General features: G+C 42.0%; 1 protein-coding gene across 3 annotated transcripts; it reads right to left on the bottom strand.

Moving 5' to 3' along the window:
- Positions 1-133: 133 nt before the first annotated feature.
- On the bottom strand, positions 134-27570 carry ZHX1 (zinc fingers and homeoboxes 1). 3 transcript variants are annotated; one of them, XR_009115654.1, is made up of 4 exons: positions 27448-27570; positions 26534-26639; positions 7380-10793; positions 134-993 (listed from the first exon to the last, which is right to left on the bottom strand). XR_009115654.1 is itself a non-coding variant. In XM_058041666.1 (3 exons), the coding sequence occupies exon 3, from the start codon at positions 10554-10556 to the stop codon at positions 7932-7934; it is 2625 nt and encodes an 874-aa protein (XP_057897649.1). In that variant the 5' UTR covers positions 10557-10793; positions 26534-26639; positions 27448-27570; the 3' UTR covers positions 134-7931. The 3 variants fall into 3 exon arrangements, 1 of the variants encoding a protein (XP_057897649.1); XR_009115653.1 differs by having other exon boundaries at positions 2938-10793; XM_058041666.1 differs by having other exon boundaries at positions 134-10793.
- Positions 27571-27793: the final 223 nt, after the last annotated feature.

The following is a 27793-nucleotide window of genomic DNA, read 5'->3' on the forward strand; positions in this document are numbered from 1 at the left end:
CAGTGCATCTGAGGAATTGGTGAAATTCCGTTTTGTGTAACAGGGAAAATGACATTTGAGAAGGTCTGGTTTGTGACATTTTCATACAGACATGATTCCTGGTTTCCACACCACCTCTTAAAACCACACACACTCAGTAAGGAGACATTTATTCCATTATTTCTGTTTTCAAATTTTTGCTACAAAGTTTATTTTCAGAAGTTCTCACATGATCCTTTCTTCTACCAGCGTCTTTAGGATTTTTCTATCTCTGATTTATTTTCTTTATCTGTTGAAGCAAAAGCAATAATTGCTACAGAAAGAAATAATGGCAATATTACAAATATTTTACAGCAGCATCCATTCGTTTCTTTGCCTCAAAAAAATAACAAAAATAAATCCAAAGACAAGATCCATACAGCCACAAAGGCTTAGGTTTGTAATATCCAGAAGTATGCTGCGTTCCCATATACGAGTTGTACAAATCCAGCACAACTTTCCAAGTTTGTGCAGAGCCTGATAAATAAGACACAGAAATATCAGTTACATTATACTGTTTCTAAGAACTTTTACTCTGTAAAATGTTTGGTCACTCAAAGCTATAAGCTTAATCACATATCAAAGAACACAGGCAATAGAGCCCATCTTACTAAAACATATAGTATTAGGCCAAACAAAATATAAGAGGACAAAATCTAGTGGTCACTGAAGCCTCTTCAAAAAAGGTTTAAAACAGAATGTTTTCATCATGTATCAGAATAAAAACGTACTGTATTAAAATTTGATTTTTTTTTATTACAAGCTGTCTTTTAATCAGTCTTCTATTTACAGTGCAGAACTGCCAACTGCAGTAGTTTAACTTTGGCACAACACTAAGTTCCAATCCTTTTGAGTATTCAAGTCCTGTGTGTGTCCAAAAATTTTCTTGGTTTCACGAAAGATTAGGCCCATTCACAGTTAACCAGTTATCTTGAAATTTTTCAAGAATTGCTTCCCCTTCACCACACTGGGCAGCTACAAAGGAAAGACATTGTAAGCTATTGCATCATTCAAAAGAAACTCTTCATTCTAAACAGTGACAGTTGCTTCCTTTAATATCACGTACACCAGACAGATCACACAGACAGCTACATACTGGACACCTTTCTAAAAACCTTGCTGGTTGTTAGTGAATCATCTTCCTCATACTTCAAATACATAACAATGCATTAACTTAATTTCATTTCACATGTCAAACAGGACATTTAAATATATTGCAATATATTATAGAAAATTGCAAAGCGCCATCATTTCTGTAAACGAGACTGACACCTGTTAACTCTCCTGTGCACATGAAGAGCAGTACCTAGTGCCACATTTTCTGTACAATATAAAGCCTTCCCAGGTAGGGCAACTCATTTTAGTGCATTTCTGTACAGACTGTAAGCATACATGCAGATAGCCAACTATGTAGGGTTGGAAATACTTTTGTAAATAAGCTGGAAGATGGGGAACATTCTGAAATCACAGCAGAGCTCTTGTGGTTGATCATCTCATAGCACAGATGAGGAATTGACTCTTCTGTCATTCTAGCAGATTCTTTAGGGACAGTTTCATGACAGGTATCTAGTATTGAATAAGCATAAGGAAATACTTTCATCAACCAGGACACAAATATTATGTGTCCTAACACATTCTAGGTTATGGACAGTCCAATGTTCACACAGTAACCTTATCTCTAAAATACTTGAGAAAACCCAAAGCATTTTTATGCCACAGTATTATAACCAAGGATCAGTTACTTTATCCACCACTGTAGTGCTACCTGGTCTATAAAAGGAAAAAAAAAACAAAAACACCTCATTTCCCAACAAGCATCAAGTTGGAAGCAGAGGTCAGTACCACTGCTAAGCACAACACAAAGATCAGTGCTGCAATCCAGCCAGAAGATCCCTCAGTAATGTCAGATGTCTGCAGTGTCAGCAGCTGCCTGCAGGTCAGGGTAAGTCAGTGGAGCTGGGTGCAGTTCCTCTGAGCCACTCCAGGCATGCAGGATGAGCAGGTTTGCAATTCCTTGTTCTGCTGAATACCTACAGTGTCTTGCCCCAGTGCAGACATCAACATGCATCAGACAAATCCCACCTTAATTCATGAAAAGTGCTACAGAATGCTCAGTTATCCCTCTACATTTCATAATATTGTGTGAGTTGGTTTTGCAACAACTGTTCACTGAAAAGGTGCAGATGCTCTTCACCACAGAAAGAGAAAAATCCCCAAGAACTCCAACCATTAAACTTGGAAATACTGGCTATAACCCACCTGTGCTTCAAAATATCCCTTTTTAGAAGTAGGGAAAAATGCAGAAATTTGAGTTATTGTGTGTTAGTAGCCATTAAGGGGATTTTTCAATTTCTGTTGAAATTCTTATTTCCAAATATTTTCCTACAGAATTTTAACACATCAGCAAACCTCAAGTAACTTGACCTGATAAGTTTATGTCATGCTTCTTAGTAAATCTACTTATCCTAGAATATCCCAAACTGGATGGAGAATACAGATTTAACCCTGCACTGTTCAGTGTAGGGAACTGAATCCTCTACTAGCCCTTTCCATCTTTAATTTACACCATCATTCCAGGTATTATAAACAATTCTCAAAGTTCTACTGTTCTCTGGTCATTGATACTATCTCTCTATTACTACTAAATGCAAGCAAAATTGTTTCAAAGCAAAAAATAAATTAAAGAAAATAGCTATATTTAATTGCACTCTACTTTTGTGCCTTCAGGTTAGGGCAGGGGTATTTAACACTACAGAAGTTTAAAGATTATCTTCTCTCCTTGGGAGATATGAATATAGACAGGTATTGGACTCAGGTGGAGGACGCAAACCGCTACGACCATATTTACAGAAGCAAACACTGACATCCAGCCTGAATACACAGTACTCCATTAAGTGCAAAAGGGAAAACACTCCCCACCTTAAACCACAGCCTGGTTACTCAGCAGCCACAGATCAGTTGTCAGAGTTACTGCTGTGCTCTCATTTCAGAGAAAAACGGAGGAGGAGAATGTCTGCATCTTTGGGCTTGCTGGCCTACGGGGACCGTGTACAGCCATGAATCACTTTGTATGGGATCCAGAAATCCTTCCTTTGCTCTGGAGAGGGGAAGGGAGTGCATCTGCCTGCCTCAAGCATTTCTTGGAGAGAAAAAGAAAATCTGCTTTTGTTCAAGGTGAGCAAATCATCCATTAGAAAATCATTTCATGTCATATGTGGACAATGCTTGAGTTTCTCAATAATCAAAGTTACAGTCAGTAACTTTGAATTATGAATTACAATTCATAATGCAATGAAAAAGCAGTTTTCACATGGTACCAGACAAGGTTATAAAAGGCATGGCCTCACTTACTACAGTGTATTAGAGACGATATACTAAATTCTAATAATCAGGTACTAGGTATCTTTCCTCTTCTTTGCTTTCAGACAAAGAGATTTCTATGTGCTAAAAAGGCGTGACTGTAATAATTTACTCCTGTCAGAACAGAAGGAGTTAAACTTGTTTTGCTTATCATCTTCTAGAAAAGTAAATTCTGCAGGGCAAGCAAAACTCAGAGCCTTCAAGCTTCTGCGTTTTCCCTTCTGTTCACTTCTCACAAGCCAGCACTGTTAGTTCATTCAAACCTCCAGGGGAATATAGGCCTGACTTTCTTTTTTCCAACACTAATTTGGGGTCATTGAGAGGTGATGCTGGGAAGAGAGAACTGTTTAAGATGGAACTGTGCTCTTTCAGTGCACTAGGAAGTGAGAGCAAAACATGAAGCAGGACGATATCGTGATGGTGGCTGTCATCCCTGACTGTAACCCTGCTTTCTGTCTTTCAGCTCTTTTCCCTCTCCATTCTGGCACAGGATTATCTGTTTTCTCTCTTCAGCTTAATTCCAGAGACAGCACAACTGGCATCATGAGGGCAGGCAGTCCTGGCAGAAACAGTAGATGAAGAGAAATGCACTAGCTTAGCTCTAAAGGAACTGATGTTCACAACTGAATTCTGATGTAGTGGTTCCCAACAAAGACTGAGAAACCAGCACCCAGAGGTAAGATCTAAGCAAGATCAGAGCTTCTCTGTCTCAGTGTCAGTGACAATCACTGAAGCCTGGCTCATAATGAGCTCAAACCTAAGAGATGAACTCAACAGAAATACAGAAAACATACCACAGGTTCATCTAGACACAGTTCTTACCATGCAGGAAAATCAATAAAGTCACATGGACACTCACCCCTGGGCAGATGTACTTTCTTTCCCCTTCCTTTCCCACTGCCAGCATAACTCAGCCCAAAGAGCTTCCAAAACACCTTGGAAGTGTGCATAAACTATAGGAGGGAGCCAGGCTTGCAGGGATGCACTGCTGATGAACACAGAGGTGCTCAGAATCAATAAATTAAGACTCTTGCTGATGTGCTTGAGTTCAGGGAGTTTCCAGGGGATTGGCAGAATGAGAAGGTGCCACATCCTTTGCACCCACCAGGCCATCTCTGTTTCTCTTGGTGACTGCACAGTGCCCACAGCAGCCTAAGGGTGGCTGAGGTGAATCTGGGCTAAACCACTGCTACCAGCAGCTTTGAGCTCCCACCAGCCATGACCACAAATCACAGATACAACTGACTACAGCACTTTCCAACACTTCCCCTGTCAGCCTTGACACAGGAGGCCTCTGGAAGGAGTTTGCCTCTCTCCCAGTGCAAATATACACATGCTGTAAACACGAAACACACAGGGAATTAATGGACTCTTCAAACAGAAATAACTGTCAGACTATGGGCAATAATGAATGCACACAACTTCTGTCTCCAGGCTGAACACAACCAGATTTTCCTCATCCTTGGCACAACTGAAGGGCTTAAAATGTGCACGTAGCCCAACATGTTATGTGTGGACTCTGCATCTCTCATTAGCTGATCCACAGCACGTGGTTTAATCTAAATTTTATATTCTGCAAAGAGATAATTTTCTCATTGGGCTGTAAATACTGGTATAATCAGTGGAATACATGGAACTTTAACATTTACAACAGAAAATCTAGCCCAGTATGCATCAGCCACTGTCTCTGACCATTCTACTGAAAGAAGACCTCCAATCCAACTATATTTAGTCTGATAAACAATGTATTTCCTCTTCCTGTGTTTTTCAGACCAGATGGGCTAAGGCCTACCTTTGTAGCTGAGTGTTATTTAATAGAACACTGCCAAAGTGGAAAATATCCCAGTTCAATCACGTAATTAACTTGGATCTTTGTATCTTCCCCCATTTTTTAAATACAGAATTCCTAGCTAACCTAGATAAGTCTCTGCTAACAAAAATGGAGATATTTATTTGGACAAGCTGCTTGGTTGTTTTGGGTTTTTGGGTTTTTTTAAAAGAAAATTAATTCTGGGTCAGCTTCAAGGATTAAGGCAACTCCAGATTTTGCTTGCTAGAGGCATATTCCCAAGGATTTGGTTTAATATTTTTGGAAACTTAAAAATAGCATCTTTTCCTTCTAGCTTTGTTCTTTCCTACTCAGCAAGCACAGATTTTTGACCCTGTATTCCCAACAGAGCTTGAAGCTAGCGTGAGTCTTTCTTGTATCTGCTGGCATCTACAACAGCACACTATTACCATCATCCACACTACTGACACAGGAGAATCCCTCCCAACCCCATGCTGGAAAGGCCAGACCTTGATCTCTCCTGTACCACCTCACATGCAGAGTCATAAACACTCCTGTGAAATCTGCTGACAACATGGGCTTCCTTCTGCCCCTCTCCAAAGTTAAAATGAGGATTCTTGGCTATTCCTCTCTGGCAATGCTGGCCACTTTGTGTCCCACCAACCTGAGCCTTGGAAGCCGGGGAATAGTTTCATCATCAAATTCATGACACATACCAAAGCTATTGCCTTTTTCTCCCCAATAATCTTAAAACAGTCAGAAGAGGTAACCCAGTAAATGGCTTTTCTATGAAACATCCTCCTGGGGCACAGGGAGTTTATTCAATCTGTGAGCAGAAGGGCAGCTGCAAGAGTCCAGAGAGGAAGGTCTGGGAGGTTAACAACATTTTTTTTGTCAGACATTACTCCCTTTCTTACTTTAGCCTGGGCTTCACCCACAATCATATATGAAAACCAGATCCAACATGGACTCCTCTGCTTCACAAAATCATGACTAAAAGGGCTTTCTTGGTTTTTTTGAGTTATCACAGTCCAGAAGAAAGACTAATTCTAAAATTCTAGCATAGGTTCTTGGAGATGGGGAGACATTAGGTCCCATTTTCTCTGCACTAATCTGTTCTCATTAGTCATCAGATGCAGAAGCCTACAGAGAAGATGCTGTCAGATGTGCAAAAGGAGATTGCTAGTATCCATTAGTGCCAATGTAAAAGCAGACAGTGCTGGTGACAGCAGCACCAATTCATCACCATCTTTTGACATCTAAATATGAAGTAACTTATCCATAAAAATGCAGGCTGGCAGTAGCAAAAATACAAACTACTCTTCCTCAGAGTAAGAGTTCTCTAGAATGCCAAACATCTGCCTAAACAAAATCTGTGTGAATTTGGCCCATTGTTTTAAAGTGCTAATTCAAACTGCACTATAACTTCACAGTATTGAGACCAAATAGCTTTTTTAAATTATTAGTTTATATACACTTATTTAAGATGGGAATGTTTTATATCAGATTAAACTACTTCTGGAGTTCAGTTCAAGAAGATCAAACCACCTCCAGAAATTGGTGTGTTCACCCAGCAGTCCTGTGAGCAGTCAGCACAGTGAGTTCAGTTAGGATGTCTGACAGTTAACCCTGCACACACATCACTCAACTGGGCTACCACTGAAGAACAATTCATCACTAACATGTTTGTAATTACTAAGCATCCAAAAGCCATATAGCTCATTCTGTTTGTAAATTAAACACCATGCCATTGCCACAATTTACTTCAAAACCTTTCTTACTAGTACCAAAAGATGTTTTTCATCTCTGTATCTGTGTATTTTTAAAAACCCCTAAGCAACTCTGAACAACTTTTAGGCAGTTTTTGTCTTTTGTTATCCTTAAACTCAGTGTCAGATTTCAAGAAATTACTTTTTTTTTTTTAAATATAAGTACTTCTTTTACTATTTCCAACAAAGGAAAGAATGCACAAGGTAGAAGTGAGTGTTCTATTAACTGCATCAAGTCTGTCAGGCATTTAAATTAGATTGATGTGGGATACACTGATTACACTGACTGTAACAAAAAGCATCTTCTAGCATCAGACTCATTCAGTTAGCTCATAATTATCAACAAGGAACACTTCAGTCCAAGTTCTGTAAACCCAAAACACTCTGAAGATATGCAAAAGGTGCAGATGTCACCTTATGTTTTGAAACCAATCAATCCTCACCCCTAGGTTCATTGGTTCCTTTTGTCACACTTTTCCCCTTCTCTTTTGTTTTCAATGCTTTCCTTAAGAAATAAACCCAGGCCTTGAAACCTTTCAGATGAAGTGATGTTTGCAAAAAGACATCTAATGTTTTTGTGTTTTCCTCCTTCACAAGCAGGCAATGTTCTCTTACAGCAACAACAACAACAAAAAAAGTGTCTGTGGTTTTTTTGGAATTAAACAACATAAGGCAATTAAATATTGAGAAGCAGTCGGTGTATGATGAACATGAACCTTCCCATCGGTAGTGAGGAAAAGGAGGAGCTGAACTTGATCTGGTTTGTGACCCCCTGTCCCAGGCCAGGCCTGAGGATGTTCATCTCTTGGAGCAACAAAGCAAACAGTTCTTGCCTGCACAGGTAGCATCTTGCCCATGTACTCTTCCATGGAGGTGGAAGGAAGATGCTGAGCAGCTGCTTGCTAAACTGAAGGCCATGAAAAAATCATTTGGCTCTTCACCATAACATCAAACCTAATTCATAGGTTTTTGGCCCCCAAATTCCAAATTGTACATCAGTCTGTTTTTGAAAGTTTACGTTTAACATGTCTGGGGGGTTCCCAAGTATCACTATCATCTGTTTCTTCCTCATCCTCCTGATCATCCAGCATTTCATCTTCCTCCTCATTCTCATCAAACAGCTCTATTCCAAGTTCTAATCTTCTTTGCCTTTCTGCAAACCATTCTCTGACCTGCTCATATCCCATGTGAGATTTGGCTACCAGTTCATCAAGGTCTTGCTCATTAAGGAATTTGTGCTTCATATAATAGTCCTTCAGGATAGCTGTTCCAGTTTTAAACTTTATGACAGAGACACCTCTGTCCCAGCAATTTAACCTCTTGCTTCCCCGAGGCCTCCCCCGAGGCCTCCCTCTCCCCCTCCCTTTTGGTCTTCCTCTCCCTCTCTTCCTTGCAAAGCCTTGGCCATTCAGGCTGTTTGCACTGGCACTCTGGTAATAGTAATACCATTTCAATCCACCATTTTTCCAGGCATAGCGAGTATCTCCAAACCAGCTCACAATTTCTGATCTTGGAAGCCCAGTTTCTTCTGCCAGCTTGTTGTATTCTTGTGGAGATGGCCACTGAGTACGGACAAAGGAACTTTTGAGCATGTGCAACTGCTCTGGTGATTTTTTGCCTATTTTGCTTGAAGAAGAACACCCTGATTTTGTTGCTGCTGCTCCATCTCCCACAGATGTTTCTCCAGACTCCTCTTTTGAGCTGCCAGCATTGCTTTCATTCACGTCAGCTCCCTCTTCCTTCAAGACATTTGATTTCCTTTTTTCTGCAAACCAGGCATCAATCTCTCTCCTGGTCAGTTTTGTTTGGGCTCTTAATCTATTCATCTCTTCTTCAGTAAGGACAGGGTTATTAAGAAAACTTGCTTGGAGGACTTGCAGCTGTTCAGACGTTTTCTCTTTGAATTTCTGTGGGGTGAAATCAGGAAAAGTAGCCCAAGACGGCTTGCTCTGTGGAGTGACTCCTGTTGGAGATTCATTCATTTCATCACTTGAATCAATAACAATGGTGGCACATGAATCACTGTTGAGATGAATCCCATGATTATTCTTTGAGTTTCTCTGATTGTAGCGTGTATCACTGAACCACTTTTTGATCTCTCCTTTAGTGAGCCCTGTTATTTTCATAAGTCTAACAATTTCTGAGTCTTGAGGAAACTGGTTTTTAAGGTAGCTGACTTTCAATTCTGCCAGCTGTTCCTTAGTTTTTTTTGCTCGGATGCCAAAGGAGTCGGGATTCATCAGGGTGGATTCATTTTTGATAGGCTGAGGGGCTGGAATGGCAGCTACTTGTTTGGTTTCTGCAATAGGCTGAGCACTGTGAATCTGACTCTTCTGTAACTGTGTTTGGTTTGGGACTCCTGCTACAGTCAAAGCTATTGGGGCTGTTACTGGTAACGTATTTGTACCTGCAACTTGAGTGAGAACAAGTCCTGGCTGACCAACGATTTGGCATGTCTGTAAAATGGAAGGCAAGCCATTGCTAGCGGCCGAAATGTGTGCTGGAATAACGGTAATGGTCTGGGGCACAGTGTGCACTGTGCCATTAAATTGTTTCCTCCTTGCTTCCTCCACCTCCTCTGGCGTCCAGCTCACTCCGTGCTTCAGACGCTGAGCAGAAAACCAGATTTTAATCTGCTCCTCTGTGTACTTGGCTTGAGAGGAAAGAACAGTGATTTCTGACATGGTTGGATATGGGAATTTGTTGTAGGTGTTAAGCAAAAGAGGATTGTTATCCAAAGCAGTGTTATAGGCTGGAATGCTATTCACAGGTATTAGGACTTTGGGAATCAGGTTGGAGTTCTGTGGAGCTGTGACAGCTGTTATAACCTGTGCCACCCCAGGCTGAAGCACTGGTGCTGGGGTCACTACTGCCCCAGCCACATCTGCTGCACTGCACACAACTGAATGGCTTGGTTTGGATTCAGAAACTGCTGCTGGGGAGTTTTCTACTACTTCTTCAGAGTTTGGCTCATTTTCAGTTCCCTTTTCTTCACCAGGAATGTCATCAACTACATTGTGGAAAACAGCAATACGTTTAGCCTCGGGTTTGCTTTTCATCATTTTCATGATAGGAGTTTTGCTAATGGAGATCCCTGATGAGGGGACCTCAGAAGAGTCAGCCTGTCCAGCATTTTCTTCTCTAACAAAACTCCCATCAAAAGTGAGATCATTTACTGTCTGTTCAAAGATTGTCTGGTTGTTACGTTTCACCATAGTCAATTTAAAATTCTCCTCTCCAGGGTGGTGCTTCAAATTATGCTCTGAGAGGGCATCGTATCTTTTGGTAAGGAAATTACATTCTAAACAAACGTAGGATGAATTTAACACTACGTTGGGGTGTTCTGAATCCACATGAAAGGTAAACATATTGAGATCTGGAGTCTGAAAAGTACAGTATTTACACTCATAACCACCTTCTACTTTATTTGTGTTTTTCTTATTGTCTGAATCCACATACTCATGAGCATCCTCATCACTTGTCACACCCTCTGCTGTAGGGTTATCTGCTGGTGTGAGCACAGGTGGTCCTTCCTCCAAGTCTGACACCATTTCTAGATCTGGATCCTGCTCATTGGCTAAGACCATGCAGGGTGTTGTTGATTTTCGTTTACTTGCCATGACTGTTACTGTGAAAATTATAACGACTGGTCAGATACAGACTTAGCTTCAAGCTCTTCTTGATTAATAATAGTAATAATAAAATAATAATAATAATGGCTTTCGGTACTTCAAGTCAGTTCTTGTAAAGTCTCAACATTTCTCCCATTAGCAGCTTTTCTTTCGTAGTGCAATCAGATTAAAAATAGTTGAGGATGAGATGTTGAGACACACTGTTTTAAAGTCCACATCCACCACCTGTAGTAAAGAAGAGACAGTGGAATTAGTTTAATTTAAATAATAATTTCTATTTTTGCTACATATTACAGTTTAAGGTAATTCAGTCCTTTGGCATTTAGTGTGCCACTGCTCATCCCCTGAAACCAGCAGACCCATTCCAAGAAGAGATAACTGAAGCTATGATAAGAAAGGCAAAATCTGAACCACTTATTACAGACTGAGATTTGTTTCAGTTCATGAAACAACAGGATGGTGTAAAACAGGTAACTTCCTGACTGTTTCCCTTGCTTCAGAAGCCTTTTTCTTGGCACACTGACGAGGCCAGTCTTGCCCTTGGACTGCTCTGCCTAAGCTATGACAGCATCCCTTGACTGTTCTGTGAGCTCAAGTCCTTCCTGTCACCAACTTGAGCCCAGTACAAAATCTCCACTACTGGCTCTGTCATGTATTTCATGTCACAGGCTGTGAAGTGTCCCAGAAAAGACAGGTTTACAGTATTTTTCTATTGCATTATACATGCGAGCACAATCATATGCAGGACCTTTCTTCCAGGTCTGAAAACAGGCAAAACAGTGTCTTTTTAAGGCACTCTGACAGACAAAAGACAACTATCCTTTCTTCCTAGTTTCCCAAATGTCATTCTCCAATTGAAGACCAATCCCAATTGATTGCTAGCACTTGGCAATAAACTAAAATCTGTTTTCATGCCTCTATGCACTAACAGAGACATGACTGATTGTGTAAACTGTAACACAGAGAGAAAAAGCATTAAAGACTGATATCCCAAGCAGAAGTCTTAGCTACACATTTTTTTCTTTAGGCAAAAGACCAAAGTGTTCCTCCCAGTTCACCCAGTGCTGCTTGGTAAGCTCTGTTTTTGAAATTGTGTGTCACCTTACTGCTTCATAAATATCCTCCTTGAATGTTCTAAACAGCCACCTTCTGCACTACATCTGTGACTACATCCAAAGTGCAGAGCCTCACATGACATGCTTTTATGCCAAGGATATGGTTACATGGCATTAAGGACACTGAAAATGCTCAATAAACCTTGGGTAATCATCATTCCAGGATGACAATTATTTAATGGCACTGGAGTAGAAAGATATCCTTCTTCCATAAGCTAATAGTGGCAGTCTGTAAAACTGAGCACAGAAGTGCAAAAGATATTTATTTTCATGTATGTACAAAGTACCTACTGCAGGCAACCTCATTTCTCTTTGCAGAGAGAGAACCATGAAGCAAAGCTGAACAGATCCATTTGTCTGGAGTCTCAAGGGACAGGAGGTAGAGCATTATTAACTGTGCTGCTTCTCTGTGGGGCTGGAGGGCTCTTGACAAAAGGGAAGACAACTGCCAAGACAACGTTGAGCAATGCTCTGGGGGAAGAGCTGGGTGGTATTACCTAATGTTTCTGCGATTTTGAGTAAAATTTCAGAAATGCCAGAAATGCCTATTTTAAAAAGCAACTTAACAGCTAGTTTTGCTGGCTGAAGTTGTGTTTTGAGAAGGGACTGTGGTACTCTGCAGTACCTCATCTCTAGCACAGCACACAGAATCTATACACAGGGCAGTCTGAGTGAGCTTAGGTGCCTGCCAAGGGTCCCCTTCTGGGATGGCCTGGAGTGCAAGTGAAAGCAATATTGAAGCATGCTGAAGGAAAGGCTGGAGATAAGGAATGGAAAACCTGTTCAACAAATCAATAAATGTTCTTCTCCAGTCTCCTTGTGTACCCAACACTGTTCACAGTGCCTGTGAGCCAACAGGTCCACGTGCAATTGCAGCACCTGCAGGCTTTTAGCTAAATCTGTATCACATCTCTGCTGTGCTGCAGTTTTGCTTATAGTGCATAAGGAGATTATTGTGTCCCTCCTCTGATTACCATGATAGCAACACTTTTCTTTGATGCAAACAGGTCTCAGAAAACAAAAGCTGCATCTCTGTTCTTCTGACTACACTGTGTAATTTTTTTTAAAGGATGTTGTGAATGTCAAAACCCTGTTTAACTCATGGCTATGAAGAGCTGCAACAGCATTCAGTAAAATCTCAAGAAATGAGATGCCTGCAACCCTTCCCAGCCTTCTTGCCTCTACAGATTTACAGAAACCTCCATTCCCTCCTCCCTGGAGCTATATGTGATTTTTCCACCTGTAGCACCCTGCTTGACATGTTCTCTCAATTGAACAGGGGATTATGAAAACTCACATTTGAGCAGTTTATCCAAACAATTATGCATCATCCCTGGACTCTTCATTTCCTCTAAAATACCTCTCCTGTTCTGCTTACAGGAATGTGTGGGACCTTGCCACATAGCTTGACTTCAGTAAGGTCTGCAACATTCTGCACCATGACTCCAACAAAATGAAGTAACAGTGTGGGTCTGCCACAATTAGTTACAATTGTTGTAAGCCCTTGTTACAATTCTCCAGGTTCTTACAGACTGTTTTTTACTAAGTTCTTCCTGTATTGAGCTGGGAATGAAGATCCCTCTAACTGACCTGAGACTCACTATGTGTTCTCCTCTGCTCAAGCATTTCCCCTGGTTAAGGCTGGGCACTCCTGTGCCAGTCTGTGCTTGCCTGTCTCTAGGCCACTGAGACCTCCCTCATGTGCCATGAATTCCTGAAGGTCATCACTTCAGTGAAAGGTTCTGCTTGTCCCTTATACACCTTAAAGTCAAATATATGACAAAATATTGTGAAAGATTTTCTCTTTTTATCCCTCCTTGTGAATATTGACATTGTATTGTGTAATTTGGTTTGTAATTAAATAATCCAGGTGTTTATTTTATGTCAAAAGCAGCATTTTTAAATAAAGGAATCTGAAGAAAAACTTTATTTACACTGCATCCCCTTCTGTAATTTCACCTCAGATTTTCACAGAATTAACATTCCTAGCCAATTAGCCCACAAAACAGATGTTTTTCTAGGAACATAAGCCACCAAGTGCAGGCATACTTTTTGAAAGTCCAGAATCTGATATTTTATATTTCAGCAGGCAATTTCTCAGACACTGTTCTTCAGAAACATGAACAGTTAGCAATCCCAATTAATTAATAATTATATTAAGACAGATTCATTCCAGAGTGGAATTCAACATTTAAAGTTGTCTTGATAGCAGATTTGTATGAAGACATATAAATATTTTCTAAATGGAGGCAGAAACCTTCTGCCCCTTTGATTACAGTTTGAGAAGGAAAAGACAGAGCTGACCACAGAAGACAGACATGAAAGAACCTGCTTCAAAAAAAAATTTTACTCACTTCCTCCTTCCCTCCCCCCAACAGGAGTACCTGATGCAGCAAGAAAAAGAAATGAGTTTACATAAAATGTTCACTGTGTGTTCAGGGTGTATGCTTTCTGAAAAGGCATTGCTCCCTGCCTGCTGTATGACACTTCCATCCAGTCTGCAGGAAAAGCATGCCAAAAAAAATCCAGCCCCATGTAATGTGATTTTAAGGATATGCAGAGAGCAGCTCAGGAGATGAAGCAATAGAACCTGCTTCTAACTTTTAAATCCACCTAGATTACAAATTGCCTGCCACTTCACACAGAAAATGCTGCCTTCTTAGAACCCATGACAATATGCAGTGGTTGATCCTTTGTTTAGCCTCTTTCTACTACCCTTTATCAGAGTAGATGTATCTATGTCAGAAACTATTCTGCAGAGCTCAGTGTAGGCTAATACACTCTGATCTGTGCTGCCTCTCAGGGAGAAGGGTGAAGGACTTTGTTGCAGTGCCATTTTCTTCACTTGTTCCTTATCTGCAAAGTTCAGAGAGCCTTACTGCTTATGACTCCAAAATAAAGCCACATCTCTGTTAATCCTGCAATATTTACATTTAATTCCTCTTTTAAAATAAGGTCTGGTACTAATCCAACATGGGAGTGAAACTTATCAAACTGATTTCAGCAGAAGTCCTCACGTATTACAAAGATAAGGCCCACTTAGCTCCTTGCTGCATTAGGCTGGTGATGAGGGAGGCAAGTACCAAAGGCTGCTGTAGTGCCCAGCAGAGCTGCAGGCTGTGCCAAAGGCAGGATGGAGCACTGGGAAGCTGACACAGAGCCCAGCAGGGGCTGAAGGGAGCCTGGCACAGGGACATTGACTGGGCTTTCCCAGTTACCTCCCCTCAGTGCTGGTTTTAATGGGTAACAAACAGCTCCATCACAGTGAATGTCACAACTCCATGCCAGAAGTGACTGCTCCATGACCAACATTCCCCTTCTCTGTTGCAGCACATTCTCCAGGTACCTGCAGAGAGCACAGGAACCTGTGCCCTGCTTTTGACACAGAAAGCCATAACCAGGTTCTGTGTCTGGCCATATAAAGCTAATGACCAAATATCTCAAAAACCAGGGTACACTGACCAAGAGGCACCTTTAGCATGAATGGTGCATGTCTCTGCTCCTCAGTCACACACACAGGTATTTGCTGTGTGACACGGGCAGGTATTTGCTGTGTGACACAGACCCCTTGGCAGCTACACTCACACAGGCAGACCTTGATTTTATTGACTCTGAAGTGCCCAATTCAAACTGTGAGCACTCAGTACTTCTAATGTCAGACATCTCTGCATGACTGTTTTTGAAAGTGAGTATCAGACTTGTGTAAATGCTTATCATACCCAATAAAATGGCAGCAGAGTCAGGGAATTTTTTTTTCTTTGCATAGTTACAGCTCTATTTTATTTTAATTGCTGTGCTGTTACATACAAAACAGAAAGGATGAAGAAATAAATTACTGACACGAAGACAAATTTTCATCTGCATTGAAAAAACATTTAATTCAACCCTCCAAATTTTTCATGTTGGCTTAAAAAAAAGTAGAACAGTAAGAAATTATTAATTCAAAAAACTGTTTATCAAAAAAGTTTCTCCTTAAAACACCAAACCAAAAGGTTTTATTATCATGGGACTTCCTTCTTTAAAATGAAACAATCTGGCACACATACAACTTCACAAAATGCTCCTCTCAACTTCATTCTGCCTTTTTTTTTTTCTTCCAGATGAAAAATTTCTAGAGCCATTCCTTTTCCCAGGCCCTAGTCCAGTGCTGCAAGAACAAGCCCTTCCCTTGACTTCCTGGAGTTCGTGTCCCCTGACACCCTCAGCTCCTCCAGAGACCCAGGCTGCACCCTGCAGATGTCTCCTCAGACAGCCCAGCTCACTCCTGAGCCATGGCTGGTGCTGAGCAGGAGCCCCCAGGATTCTGAGGTGATTTCACAGCCCAGCACAGATTGTCTCACTCTCCTCTCCCCTCCTCCACCCATTCCAACCAACTGCACGAGCCCTCGTCACACTGGAAACCAGGTTCACATGGGCTGCTTTCTGCTTTCAGTAATGTTTGGCTGTCACCACTCAAAATGGCACTTCTCAACAGCAAATAAGAGTCTTAGTGGCACTCTACCCTTAAAAGTAGGACTGGGTCTCAGGGCTGACAGCTCCCCATGCTTCTGCACCTTTTGCTACGCCAGGGGCATTTGCAGGAGCCCAAGGAGCAGCAGCAGGTCAAGGACTACCCTGATGCATGACAATACAAGAACCTAGATAAACAGAGTAGGAGGATCCATTAAATATAGGTGGTTTAAAGCAGTCTGCAGATGTGCAGGACAGGAATAAAAGCATGATCAAGAGCAGGTGATAAAACATCCTGCAAATTCTACCTTGGATACAAAAAGGTAGTGATACATTGTGACTCAATTCTGCCTTTTTTTTTAACAGTGGAATGCACTTCTCAGACCTCAAGGCCAGATCCATGCCAAATTTCAAGTTCCTATGTCAAATCCCTGAGGCACAGAGCTGCTCAGTAAAAGAAAGATAATATGGCTTTTACATGGAGATTGCCTTTCTTCCTCTCCCTGCTTCCCTCCTCACTCTGTTAATTTTACTCTAGAACCAGCTAATGTTCCCCCAAAACTCAATGAACAGGGAATAAAAGCAGCCTCAAGACAGAAACAATGTGAAAATTTCTCATTCCATCTATTGTAAGAAACTGAAAACAGGGACTGAACTGACCAGGTGACACTAATACACACTGCTACATGCTCCACACATGCATACACCAGAACACAGACCCATCATTTAAATAACTTGTAAAGGGTCCCAAAATACTTGAAACAAATGTATAAACACAGTGTTTGTATGAACCAGTGTTTTATGAATGAGGAAAAAACAGGGACCTGGGAGTGTCAATTGAAAAGCAAAAAAGATCAATTTTACTGCATGAACCTTTGTAATCCCATGTCAAGGTGAAGACTGCAAGGCACATTTTCAAGGTTTCACCTGCTCTTTAGAATCTTCTCTACCACTTGGTCCACTATGAGCTTTTGCTCAAATGTGCTTGCTCAGAACCCTTCCTGTGTGCCTTGGATCCACCTGCTTGATTCCTACCCCATGTGCTCCTTAAAGCCTCCCCCAGCCTTGCAGGTCTGCTTCCACTTTGTGAGAAGGCCAAGGAGTGCAGAGTGCATAAAAACTCCTTTATGTTCAGTGGCATGTGATTTGCATCTCCACTTTGGATGCAAAAATTTTTACTTGAGGTCTGGTATTTTATAAGGTTCTTTTTAAGGTGCTCCAGAATGTTTCCAGTATAATATAACAGCTTTACAATTGTAAACCAAATCACATAAGAACAGACACAACAAAGAATTAACCCACTCTCTACTGGCAGACTCCTCCATAGTGGGAAAATGCAAAAGAATTTTATGTCCATGCTTGCAAGTACAGCTGATCTTACAGAAGTCCTCCAGGATGCTGTCCTCTGACCTGATCCAAGCAATGCTGCTCACAGAACAGCACATTCACAAGTCAAAACAAACATGTAAGTTCCTGCCTGTGTATTCACAGTACTTGGTGTAAGTGCAAGTATTCTCAGTGCAGCACTAAATTACTGCCAGGACCAGGGTGAGACTATCAAGCTCACTCAGGCCTGTCTTTCCTTGCAACATCAACATCCTCTGTGACTGCTGCAGATCCCTTTAGAGGCACAGAGATGGTGGAGCAACAGCACTTCAGCACTGGTGAGCAACTGTAACCAGTTGTCTGGAGAGTTTGTAAAAATCTGCTTGGGATTTTTAAGGAATTTCCACCCTTGCAAGTTTTAAAACTTGGCAAGACCCTGAACAACCCTACCTACCATCACAGATAACTTTGCTTTGAGCAGGATGCTTAACTAGATAATCTTCAAAAGTCCCTTCTACTCTAATGCTTCTCCTCAGGATTTTGAGGTGTTCAATCATATAACAAAGAAAAATGAGGATAGTCCAAGCTGCCTGCATAAACACTCTCTGCAGGTCTCAATTATCTAGTAAAATACCACTGTGTACCAAGCTAACCTTTGTGAAAAGCAAAGCATTTTTATTTGCAACAGTGACGTGACTCCGCGCCCCTGCTGAGCACTGTACTGTACTCCTCAGACACTCCTGCTGATTTCTGTGGGAGATAATGTCTTGTTCTATGTGTGACAAGACCAATTCCCTCACCCCCACCCCATGCCCCTGTCATTCATCCAGAGAGTGGATAAACATTGTTCACTGCCTATCAGCCCAGTGACAAGGAAGGTAAAAGGGGACTACAGAGGCTTTCAAGTACAATGTGTGGATTGGAAAGATGAATCTCAAGTACAGTTCCTGCAGAGGTCTGAGAGGTGACTGTGTACTCAGGTTACCCTGGGGTAATGAAGAGTCAGCAGATCAGAACAAGGATCTCACCGTGGCACAGAACAGGAGTTTGCAGTTCCAGCATTTCCCAGGCCCTGCTGCACCTGGCAGTCTCACACTGCTCCCAGCTCACCTGAACAAAGGCTTCCATGCAGCACCAAAAATCAACAGGTCTTTCACCAGGCTGGCTCCCTGCTCCACTGCTTCCCAGGCTGATTTCCTAAACTCTGACTGTGAACCTGACCTCTGTGACTAACTCTGAGCCAGACGTGTGCCCCCTCTGGTCACTCCCAGCACCCTGGAGAGGACAATCCCCAGCTTGGGAGGCACTGGCTGAGGAAAGCTGGAGGCTGCACCTCCTGCCCTGCTGGAGCTGCCTGCCATGGGAGCCACCCCTGCAGGAGAAACACAAACCTCCCATGCTCTTCCTGCCAGGGAAGTAAGAGCCAGGGTCACCCAAAACAGACTGCCCTCTCTCACTTTGTGTCTCTCAAGTATAATGGTGGAAAATTAGCACAACATGATTTAAGTGGAAAATATGGAATTAACTAAAGCACTGTACTTTAGTAGCTGTGGAGCTGCTTTTTTCTTTTTTTTGCATTAGATTTTAACACCGTAAGAAAAACAGATTAGTTCTGTTTTAAAAAATATAGGTAGTTTAAAGCTGCATAAATATCCTAGGGTCAAAATCATACTCTCAGTGATTTAAATGAGAATGAGCAGTAAAATTTTTAAAGGAATACTGTATGTGTTGGTAACACATGTAAGAGGTAACAGAAAAGCCTAAAAAACATTACACAGCACAAAACAGCATGACAGCTGGGGGGGAAAGGAAGAGAAGAATCAGTATTATGTTTAAAACACCTATTATTTAGACTGTAAGTTTTAAACAGAAAGATTTTGTTAATTTACATTAATGTTTCAAGAACACACTGAACACATTCCCTCACAGGACAAACACCTATCTTATTTACTGACATTAAACCAGACATAATCATTAAAAGCACCAGTTACTGCTGGAAGTTCTGTTCTAATTGCAAACAGCTAAGTTTTTACTAATGGAATATAAAAAAAAATCAGTATTATAATGGGTAGTTTTTGTTCATGTCATTACTTTTTTACTTAACTAAGGTGGAAATTCTCAGTGAAAACACTGAATTATTGGCAGTTAACTACTAACCTTATACACAGAAATTCAATTTGTAGACATCTGCACTGAGTGAAGGTAGAAATTATTTCCTGAATGACAGAAGTTCCTGCCTCAAACTTTAAAAAGCAGGACAGCTTATTTTTTCTGTAGAAGATCTCCAATTCAGGCTTAAGGATAAACTCTGCCAGGGGAAAAATCTTAACAGACATGGATACATCATCATAGAAACAAAAAATTCACTCTAGGGAGTACTAAAACAGTATCATAATTTGTCTCTCAAATCAGTAGGTTAAAAAAAAAAGTAATGTTTAAATAAATGTACTCTTGGATATGCTACATATTTACAGCAGTTTAATAATACAGACATTATGCCATTTAGGTGCATATTAAGTTAAATTTTAATTTCCAAATCAAATGTATTTTAGACATAAATTTAGAAAAACAGGAACTAATCATTAATTGAAAAACAAGATATGCATAATTCACTGTTTTCTAGGAAAAGGACAGAAGTAAAAATTAATAATCTGAGTGTATGTTGAGATAAAGTAACAATCCCTGATGTAATTTATTGCTTTACAAAGAAATCTCTGCAAACCACCACAATATCAAACAATGAGAATCACTTGCCATTTACAAAAGTTATGGAAAGCATAAATTCAACTCAAAATTAGGAGAAATTGTTTATATCAGGGTTCCCTACATTCAGATTGAAGCTATGATCAAATCACCTATCCCATTATTCTGGGTTCCATACATTAGGACTGCTTTTGAATTAATGCATTAGTTAAATGATACCTGGGCAAGACAGGGAAATACAAAGGCAGGTCAGGAGAGCTAAGATGAACATGTCTGGTTATTAAATCAACCAAATCAGAGGAGCCCAGGATACAACTGGGGTGTGGTGCTCAAAGAGAATGTTTATAAGAGTGCCCAAGTTTAGCATAGAAAATAGGCAGGGCTGGAAACCCCATGGGAATAAGATGCATCTGTTGTTGTAAGCAGCCCCAGAAAAATGTTACTGGTTCACTAGCCTGGGGCAAGCTTTTTCTTTTTTTCCCTCTTTTCCTTTTTTGACAGCCAAGTACAATATTAGCTTGCGTTTTTTTGTCATCGTCAAGCTGAGGCTGGGTGAGAATATTTTGTGTCTAGACTAATAAATGTTTGTAAGGATTTTGCAAGACTGGTTTATGGGAATAGAACCCTCTTTTTGTTTTTCTGCTGGAAAAAGCAGCATTAAAAACAAATGAGCACCATCATGCATTTGTTTTAAATTGCATATTAGAGCACTGCTATTTTGTGTGCAATCAATACATAATTTGGAAGAAAGATGCTTTTAAAATTCAAAGCTATCCCTGAGCAGCTAAGGTTCTCTTGGAAACTGAAGGAGGAGTCTGAAATTATTGTTCTTTTGTTTGCATCCCCCAGTGGGAAAGGCAGCACACAACTAGAAACCACTGTGCTTTGAGGCTGCACGAATCATTAAGAATAAAGATCAGTCCCCCCTCCATTTAAACATTAGATATTAAAACTGAATCTAGGACAAAGGTAAGCTAATCAGACTCCTTTTCAAGCTGTTATTGGGTTAAATATAATATCAAAGGGATTACATAAATCTTGTAACTCTCTCTATAGAAATTTTAAGAAGATACTTATATTTTGCAAAACACAGCCTGTCTAGACCCCAATTACAAGCATCAACTTAATCAGTGAAAATCAGTGGGATATGCACAGACCAAAACCTACATTTTCCTTTTAATATTTGTTTCGGAGGGCGGGGTATCTCAAGATGAAATGGCTGACTGAGCTTTTTACTTCATTGCTTTGGATGGAAATGCCTGAATCTTTGCACACAAAGTAGTGCTGAAGCTGCTCTGGTGCAAAGCAATGTTCAGCCCCAACCCTCCAGTGAGCTCTCACCCTCAGCCTCTGTCTCTGCAGCAACAGGGCTCAAACACTGCCTGCTGAAGGAGAGGGCTCCTGCTCAGTAATTCACAGACAGTAATTACTGGCTGTAATTGACATTACATCTGGAAATAGGGTAGTCACTCATATAAAGCAGCACATAGCTGCAAATCCTAAACTTAGAAATACCTTGTGCCTATATGTATCTGGCTTAAACTGCAGTCAAAGTACTCCTCACTCTTTGTCAATGAGTGTGAAATCAGGGTATGGTGCTCACACTGTCATCATCCATGCAAATATCAATATACTGGAAAGCTTTCAACACAAAGGAATCTGAATTTCAGTGTACAGAGTGATGTAAAACTTTCCCCTCTCTGGACTTTATGGACAATTATTAATATATCTTTCTAAGGGTGTGTGCTTGTGATTAATTCTTACTATATGTAGAAAGAGTAAACTTACTCTTCTTCAATACCACTCTTTTCTCCCATCTCTTCCCTCCTTTCCCCCTAAAGAAACAAACAGCTGATATTAGCAAAGCCTTATATTTCCCATGGAGGAACCAAGGAAATAGAGAGTTTTAAAAAAAAAAAAGCTACATGTCAAGAATTAGAGTTAAAATGAATGGTTTTGGACTGATAAACACCCCAAGTTGTAGGCATCTCACAAAAAACCTCACCAAAAGTAGTCTCTTCCATGCTAAATTACTACTTTTAATGCAATAGTTCTCTTTTCACCAACTAATTCCTCCAAAAATTTTAAGTAAAATGTATTAATAAGTCAAATTTGAAAAAACACTCATAAGCTACAAGTAGTGAAGCTCTGTGTGTTTGCATCATATTTAAGCAGATACCTACAATGCCAGCAGGGACCTTGTATGGACACCAATTCCTCAAACTGATCCATGAGCAAAAAACCCAAACTCACAAGACACTCTAAGTGTGGTGAGCCTTTTGTCAGACCAGATCCCCCTGAGAAGTCTGGAGGACAGAGAACCATCAAGTATTCAACACAGCAAACAAGGCTGAACACTGTGCAGTGCTGAACCCTCCAAAAATTCCACTGCAGCTACAAATGCATTTTACCTTGCTGAAATCCTGCTGAGAAACAGAAACTCCTGAGCTTTCATGCCTGCTCCATCTAATTCACTTGGCAACTGCTGCCAAGTGCCCAACTCCTCCTGAGACAACTTGGATTTGCAGAGCACTCTCAGCTTCCACTGATTTGCTGAGGGCATCTGGTCCATGTATAAAAAGGCAGTATCTTTCTACTTTGAAGGTATTCCAAAGATTGACTGGAAATCTGGAGTCTTTGAGGAAGCCTACAGCTGTAACTAACATTTTACTTCCAGCCTTCCACACTCAGGTAGTTAATAATTGTTCTTTTCTAACTCCTTCCCCATTGTCTCTCCTCTACTCTTTTTCAGACATACAGCATGTCTAGATCTCAACTAACCTAATTACCAAGACAGAGCCTTACACCCATGCACAGAGCCAGTAAGAGAGTTTTAAAATCAACAGTATTTTGACATACAAACCAAGTTTTTCCATTGTAACACAGAGAGGAAAGTAATCACATTAATACCATATTTTGTGTACATTAATCTATTTCATAGCTTTAAGAAAGGCAAGCTTAGAGACCTCTACCAAGATTGCCTTCGACTATACAAACATGCACTTCCATCTATGAACTCCTTAGCACCTTTCTAAGCTGAAACAATGTTAAAATAATCCCAGTCCTAACCTATAAACAGTGATTCAAGCCCTAAAATCTCTATGTTTACCCATTCACAGAATTCACTGTGAGCTATTTTCCATCTAATAAACATGGTTTGAAGATGGCTTTGAAGGTTCAGAGTACTGAACATGTGGAGCTTTTACCACAACCATTAGAAAGCTCAAAAGTTCATTTGTGTCCTTGCATTTGGTGCTCCCAGACCAAGGCTGGCTGTGCCAAGCAGCAGGGCTGGGGTTACACACTCCTCATTACACAGCTCTGGCTGCCCCTCCTCACACACAGCTGTCAGCCCTCAAGCCTTGAGCAATGCTCTCACACTGGGGCTCCCCTCAAGGCACGTGAGGCTCCTCCTAATCCTAGAGAGACCATTAGACAAGGAAGGTGAGCAACATACTGCAAAACACCACCAGGGAAGGCCAAGGTGCATTCAGTGAGCCCAGAATACCAAAGTCACTTTCTTAAATGGCTCCAAACACGATGCAGAAGCTGTTCTTTTGAAGTAGAATACATAAAGTTCCTTTACACCTGTCAGGCACAAGCAGAGATTATGCTAAAGAATGTTTGCAACATGAAGTTCTTTGCTACCTTTTAGATCTTTTAAGAAGTGCGAACAGCAGCAATATTGAAAGTTCTTTACAATTTCTCCTGAAGGTTCTCCAACCACGCTTTAGTTGTCAGCAATTTTCCTGTCCTCTGTGCTTTAGCATGACAATGTGTTTTATAATCTCAATGGCACAATAAATGTAGGCTATGTTCTGCCCCTTCAGATTATACTGTTTTACAGTGAATTATACTGAACTGTAACATTTCCTATGATCTCAAAGCTCTAAAGGATAAAAGAGTGGCGCACACCTTCCAGCAAGTGACAATAGCCAACTTTTGCTCAGTTTGGGCTGATCTCTTGGGTTAGAAAGAAGTCACTGGTAGTACAGGCATTGTTCTAAGAAATACATTACAGCTCACTGAACTCTGAAGGATATGAAAAGACCTGAGTGGACCCCCTGAAGTGCCATCCAGTTCCTGACAGAAAGACCACAGAACTGGAAATGAACCATCAGTGAAAGTGGTGCAAGGCACAGAATTATGAAATGCCATCTGGTTGGTACAGGATAAGGAAATGTATCATTTTGGTGGCTTCCACCTCCACAGAAAAATAAAGAACTGTTTATGCAGCAAAATGGTTTGACTATTTGGGAAAGTCCTCAACTAGCCATGAAAATTAAAAAAAAAAAAAAAGAAAAAAGAGAAAAGAGAGAAAAAAGAGAAAAGATGAATTGAAATAAAAGAATAAAAGACAGTAAATTCGAATTAATAGAACTAGTAATGCTGAAAACATAAGTAGTCACATCCCTTTAATGCCTGATTTGACAATATTAGAAACTTAAATAATAACAGAAAATTGTATTCTTAGAGGTGTATATTCAGCAAAGGTGACAGGACTGACAGGTAGTGGGGAGCTACACAAGTAGAACACTACACTCACTACTGCTGCCTATTTAGGAAATAGGAAGCAAACAAAAGGGAAAATGGGACTAAACTGAAAATTGCATCACTTGTTTACAAGTCCCTGACAACTCAGAAGCAAACCATCTTGGACATTTATGGATCAATGACCCTGCATCTAAAGCACAAGGAGAGGGAATATTGACCATTTACATGCAGAAGAGAACAGCATGTCCATGCACTCAGATAAAAACATTCAGAACACTCCCTCACGCCATGACTCCACAACTGTTATCACACAGGATTTTAACTGATCATTCTGAAAAATTTACAGCAAGCTCAGGATTTATAAAAATTAGAAAACATAAAATTCTGAATTTGATACTGTGAAATCTTTACTAGACCTCAGCTTGATGGTAAAGAGAAACTGATCACCAAAATAAAAATTAGCCATAGCTTAGCTGCAAGTGATTGTGCCTCGGCTGTATTTATTATTCACAAACAAAAAAACCCACAGGTAATGTGTGCTTGGTTCTTTAAAAATTCCAGGCTGCAAAAAGTCCTGAACTCAGACTTAAGGAAAGAATCTGACTTCAAAGATGAACGACTGTTTTTCAAATAAGACTCTTCTAAAGTTACATACAAACAAACGGGTCACCAAACACAACTAGATGAGAAAGTTACCCAAAATTTAAACCTTTCCCTCAGACTACATATAAAATCATGGGAAACCCAGGGGAAAATCTCAGCCACAGCAATAAGCCCAACTGAAATGCTACAGAGGGCCCAGTGAAGCAAAAGACATAAGAAACAGCCTTCTGGGTACATTAGGAACAAAAGGAATTCTAGCAGTATTACAAAGTCCATTATTGGACAGAAATTCTTCAGTGTGGAGAATCTACACAAGGGAGAACCGCTGAACACATAGCTCTAAGTCTCCAAAGGTAAGTATTATGACAAAGTTTGTGATAAATATTGTCTATTCCTGTAATAAACTACAGTTATAAACAGCAGTTAAGGGTAGATGTCAGGACACTGGATCCAGCTAAAGCATTCACATGAAGGTGTTGTAAGAGATTAAATAATCCAGAGGAGAGTCGTAAGAAACATTAGGAAAGTAGAAAAGAAAGCCTCACAAAGGAAACCTCTACCTCAAAGTACTGTGTCTCCCCAGGCCAAGTTTGGGGACAATCACAGTAAATGTTATCCAAATATCAGAGCAGAGGGCCCTTCTGTCTAGCCAAGAAACAAGAAGCACCAGCCTCAATTTAAAAGCAAATAATTTCAGTTATACAAAATGGCATCTACTTCTAATCGGCTCAGGGGAATTCATTTAACACCACCAGCGGAATTGACTGCCTTGCTGGCAATGTTTAAAGAAAGTAACAAAAGGGTTTCTAAATTATGCATTTTTGCTCCAAGAGGTCTTAATTTAGGGCAGTTCTCTAGTCTACATCACACAGGTTGTTTTAAACAGGGTTTCTGTAAGTACTCACAAGCCTTCTTTTTTTTGGCATGAAATCCTTCTGAATAAAAACAAAAAACAGACCGCTGGTGAAAACCAACAGCACAGCTTTTAAAATTCCCCTCTCATTCCTATGTTTGAAGGAATATTTGTTTTCATGTACCAAGTTTCATAACGAAATCCACTTTTTATTTACACAATGCTTATATGTCCTTTGAAATGCTCCATAAACTCTCTCTATATGTCTTATTTTACAATTAAGTGGCACCTATGTCAGCCTCAGACCGAGACATCTCAGCCTTTGCTATTTGCCATGACTCTTTCTACACAGTAAACTTGCCCATCTTTCCATTAACTATTTAACCTACCAAGCAGCTCAGAAATAAAGTGCAAGTACCTACCAGATAATAATCACTACTGCAGATACTCTGAGCCCTTTCAGAGATCCAGAACTGCCTCCATTACATGGTTTATTGAAGTTGGTGTTGGTTTCCAGTGCTGCGCATCCTGGTATAGGGGAGAGCTGAGCATCAGAACGCACCCCAAAACCCAGGCACCCCCAGAGGAGCAAACCAGACATCTTCCCCAACTTTGCCTGCACACACACTGTACTGCTCCTTCATGCTCGCCCCCGCACCGCAACGCCACGGGATGCAAGATAACTCTGGAGCCAGAACTTCATGGCTCGCTGCCTGCCGTCAGTCTGTCAGTCCGTCCGTCCTTCGGAACGCCAGCGGTGACAGCGGGCAGGAACTCGCCGGCTCCTCCGGGCGCACCGGGATTGAACTTCTTGATTCTCCTTTCTGACTGTCAAGTCAGACGGATTTTCCTCCGCCCTGAGGCGAGCAAAACCCCGTGCAGGCTCCCGGCACGGGGTGGAGGAAGAAGAAAGGGGAGAGGAGCTCGTTCTCGGAGGGGTCTGACCCCACTGCGGGTCGGGTCGGGGGGCACGCACAGTCCGCGTCCAAGGGATGCCGGCTCTGCCTCCCGCAGCCCACCCGGAGCCCGCCGCCCCCGACGGGCGATGACCCCCGGCCGCGGGGGCAGCGCCTCCGCCAGACAATGGGGAGGCGGGAGGGCGCGGCCGCCCCACCGCGCCCACCCCGCGGGCTCCGTCCCCGTGGGGCCCGGCCCGCCCGCCCCCGCCGCCCGGGAGCCGCCCCCGCCCCGGGGCGGCAGCGCTGTCCCGTCCCTACCGGAGGAGCGCCCGGCCCGCTCCCGGGGGAAGCGGGGGCGGGCGCAGGGCGCGCCTCCCCGGGCAGCGGGGTCACCCTCCCGCCTCCCGGCGCCGAGAGCCCCCCGAGCGAGTCCCTACCTGCCGGCGCCGCTCCGCCTCGCCCCCTCAGCCCGCGCCGCCGCCCGCCCGCCGCCTGCGCTCACGGCCGCGCCGCCATCTTGCGCTTCACAAACTACTGCACTTCTTTCGGGGCGGGGGGGCGGCGGATGGGCCGGGAGCTCCCAACGCCGCGGCCGCCCGCGCCCTCGCCTCGCCCCGCGGCGCCCACTCGCATCCTCCCGGCGCGGCGCTGCCCCGGGGCGGGAGCGCGGCGAGCGCGGACGGCGCGGCCGCTGCCTCAGCCGCCCTGGCAGCGAGCGGGGGCGGAGCCGCTCCCGCCGCCCCGCCCGTCAGGCGGCGGACACCGGGCGCGGGGGCTGCCCCG

This window comes from Melospiza georgiana, chromosome 1, assembly GCF_028018845.1.
Source record: "Melospiza georgiana isolate bMelGeo1 chromosome 1, bMelGeo1.pri, whole genome shotgun sequence".
Taxonomy (NCBI): domain Eukaryota; kingdom Metazoa; phylum Chordata; class Aves; order Passeriformes; family Passerellidae; genus Melospiza; species Melospiza georgiana.

What these genes read in the sequence shown, in the direction of transcription:
- ZHX1 (XM_058041666.1), bottom strand. Translation starts at nt 10,556, where the DNA reads ATGGCAAGTAAACGAAAATCAACAACACCCTGCATGGTCTTAGCCAAT.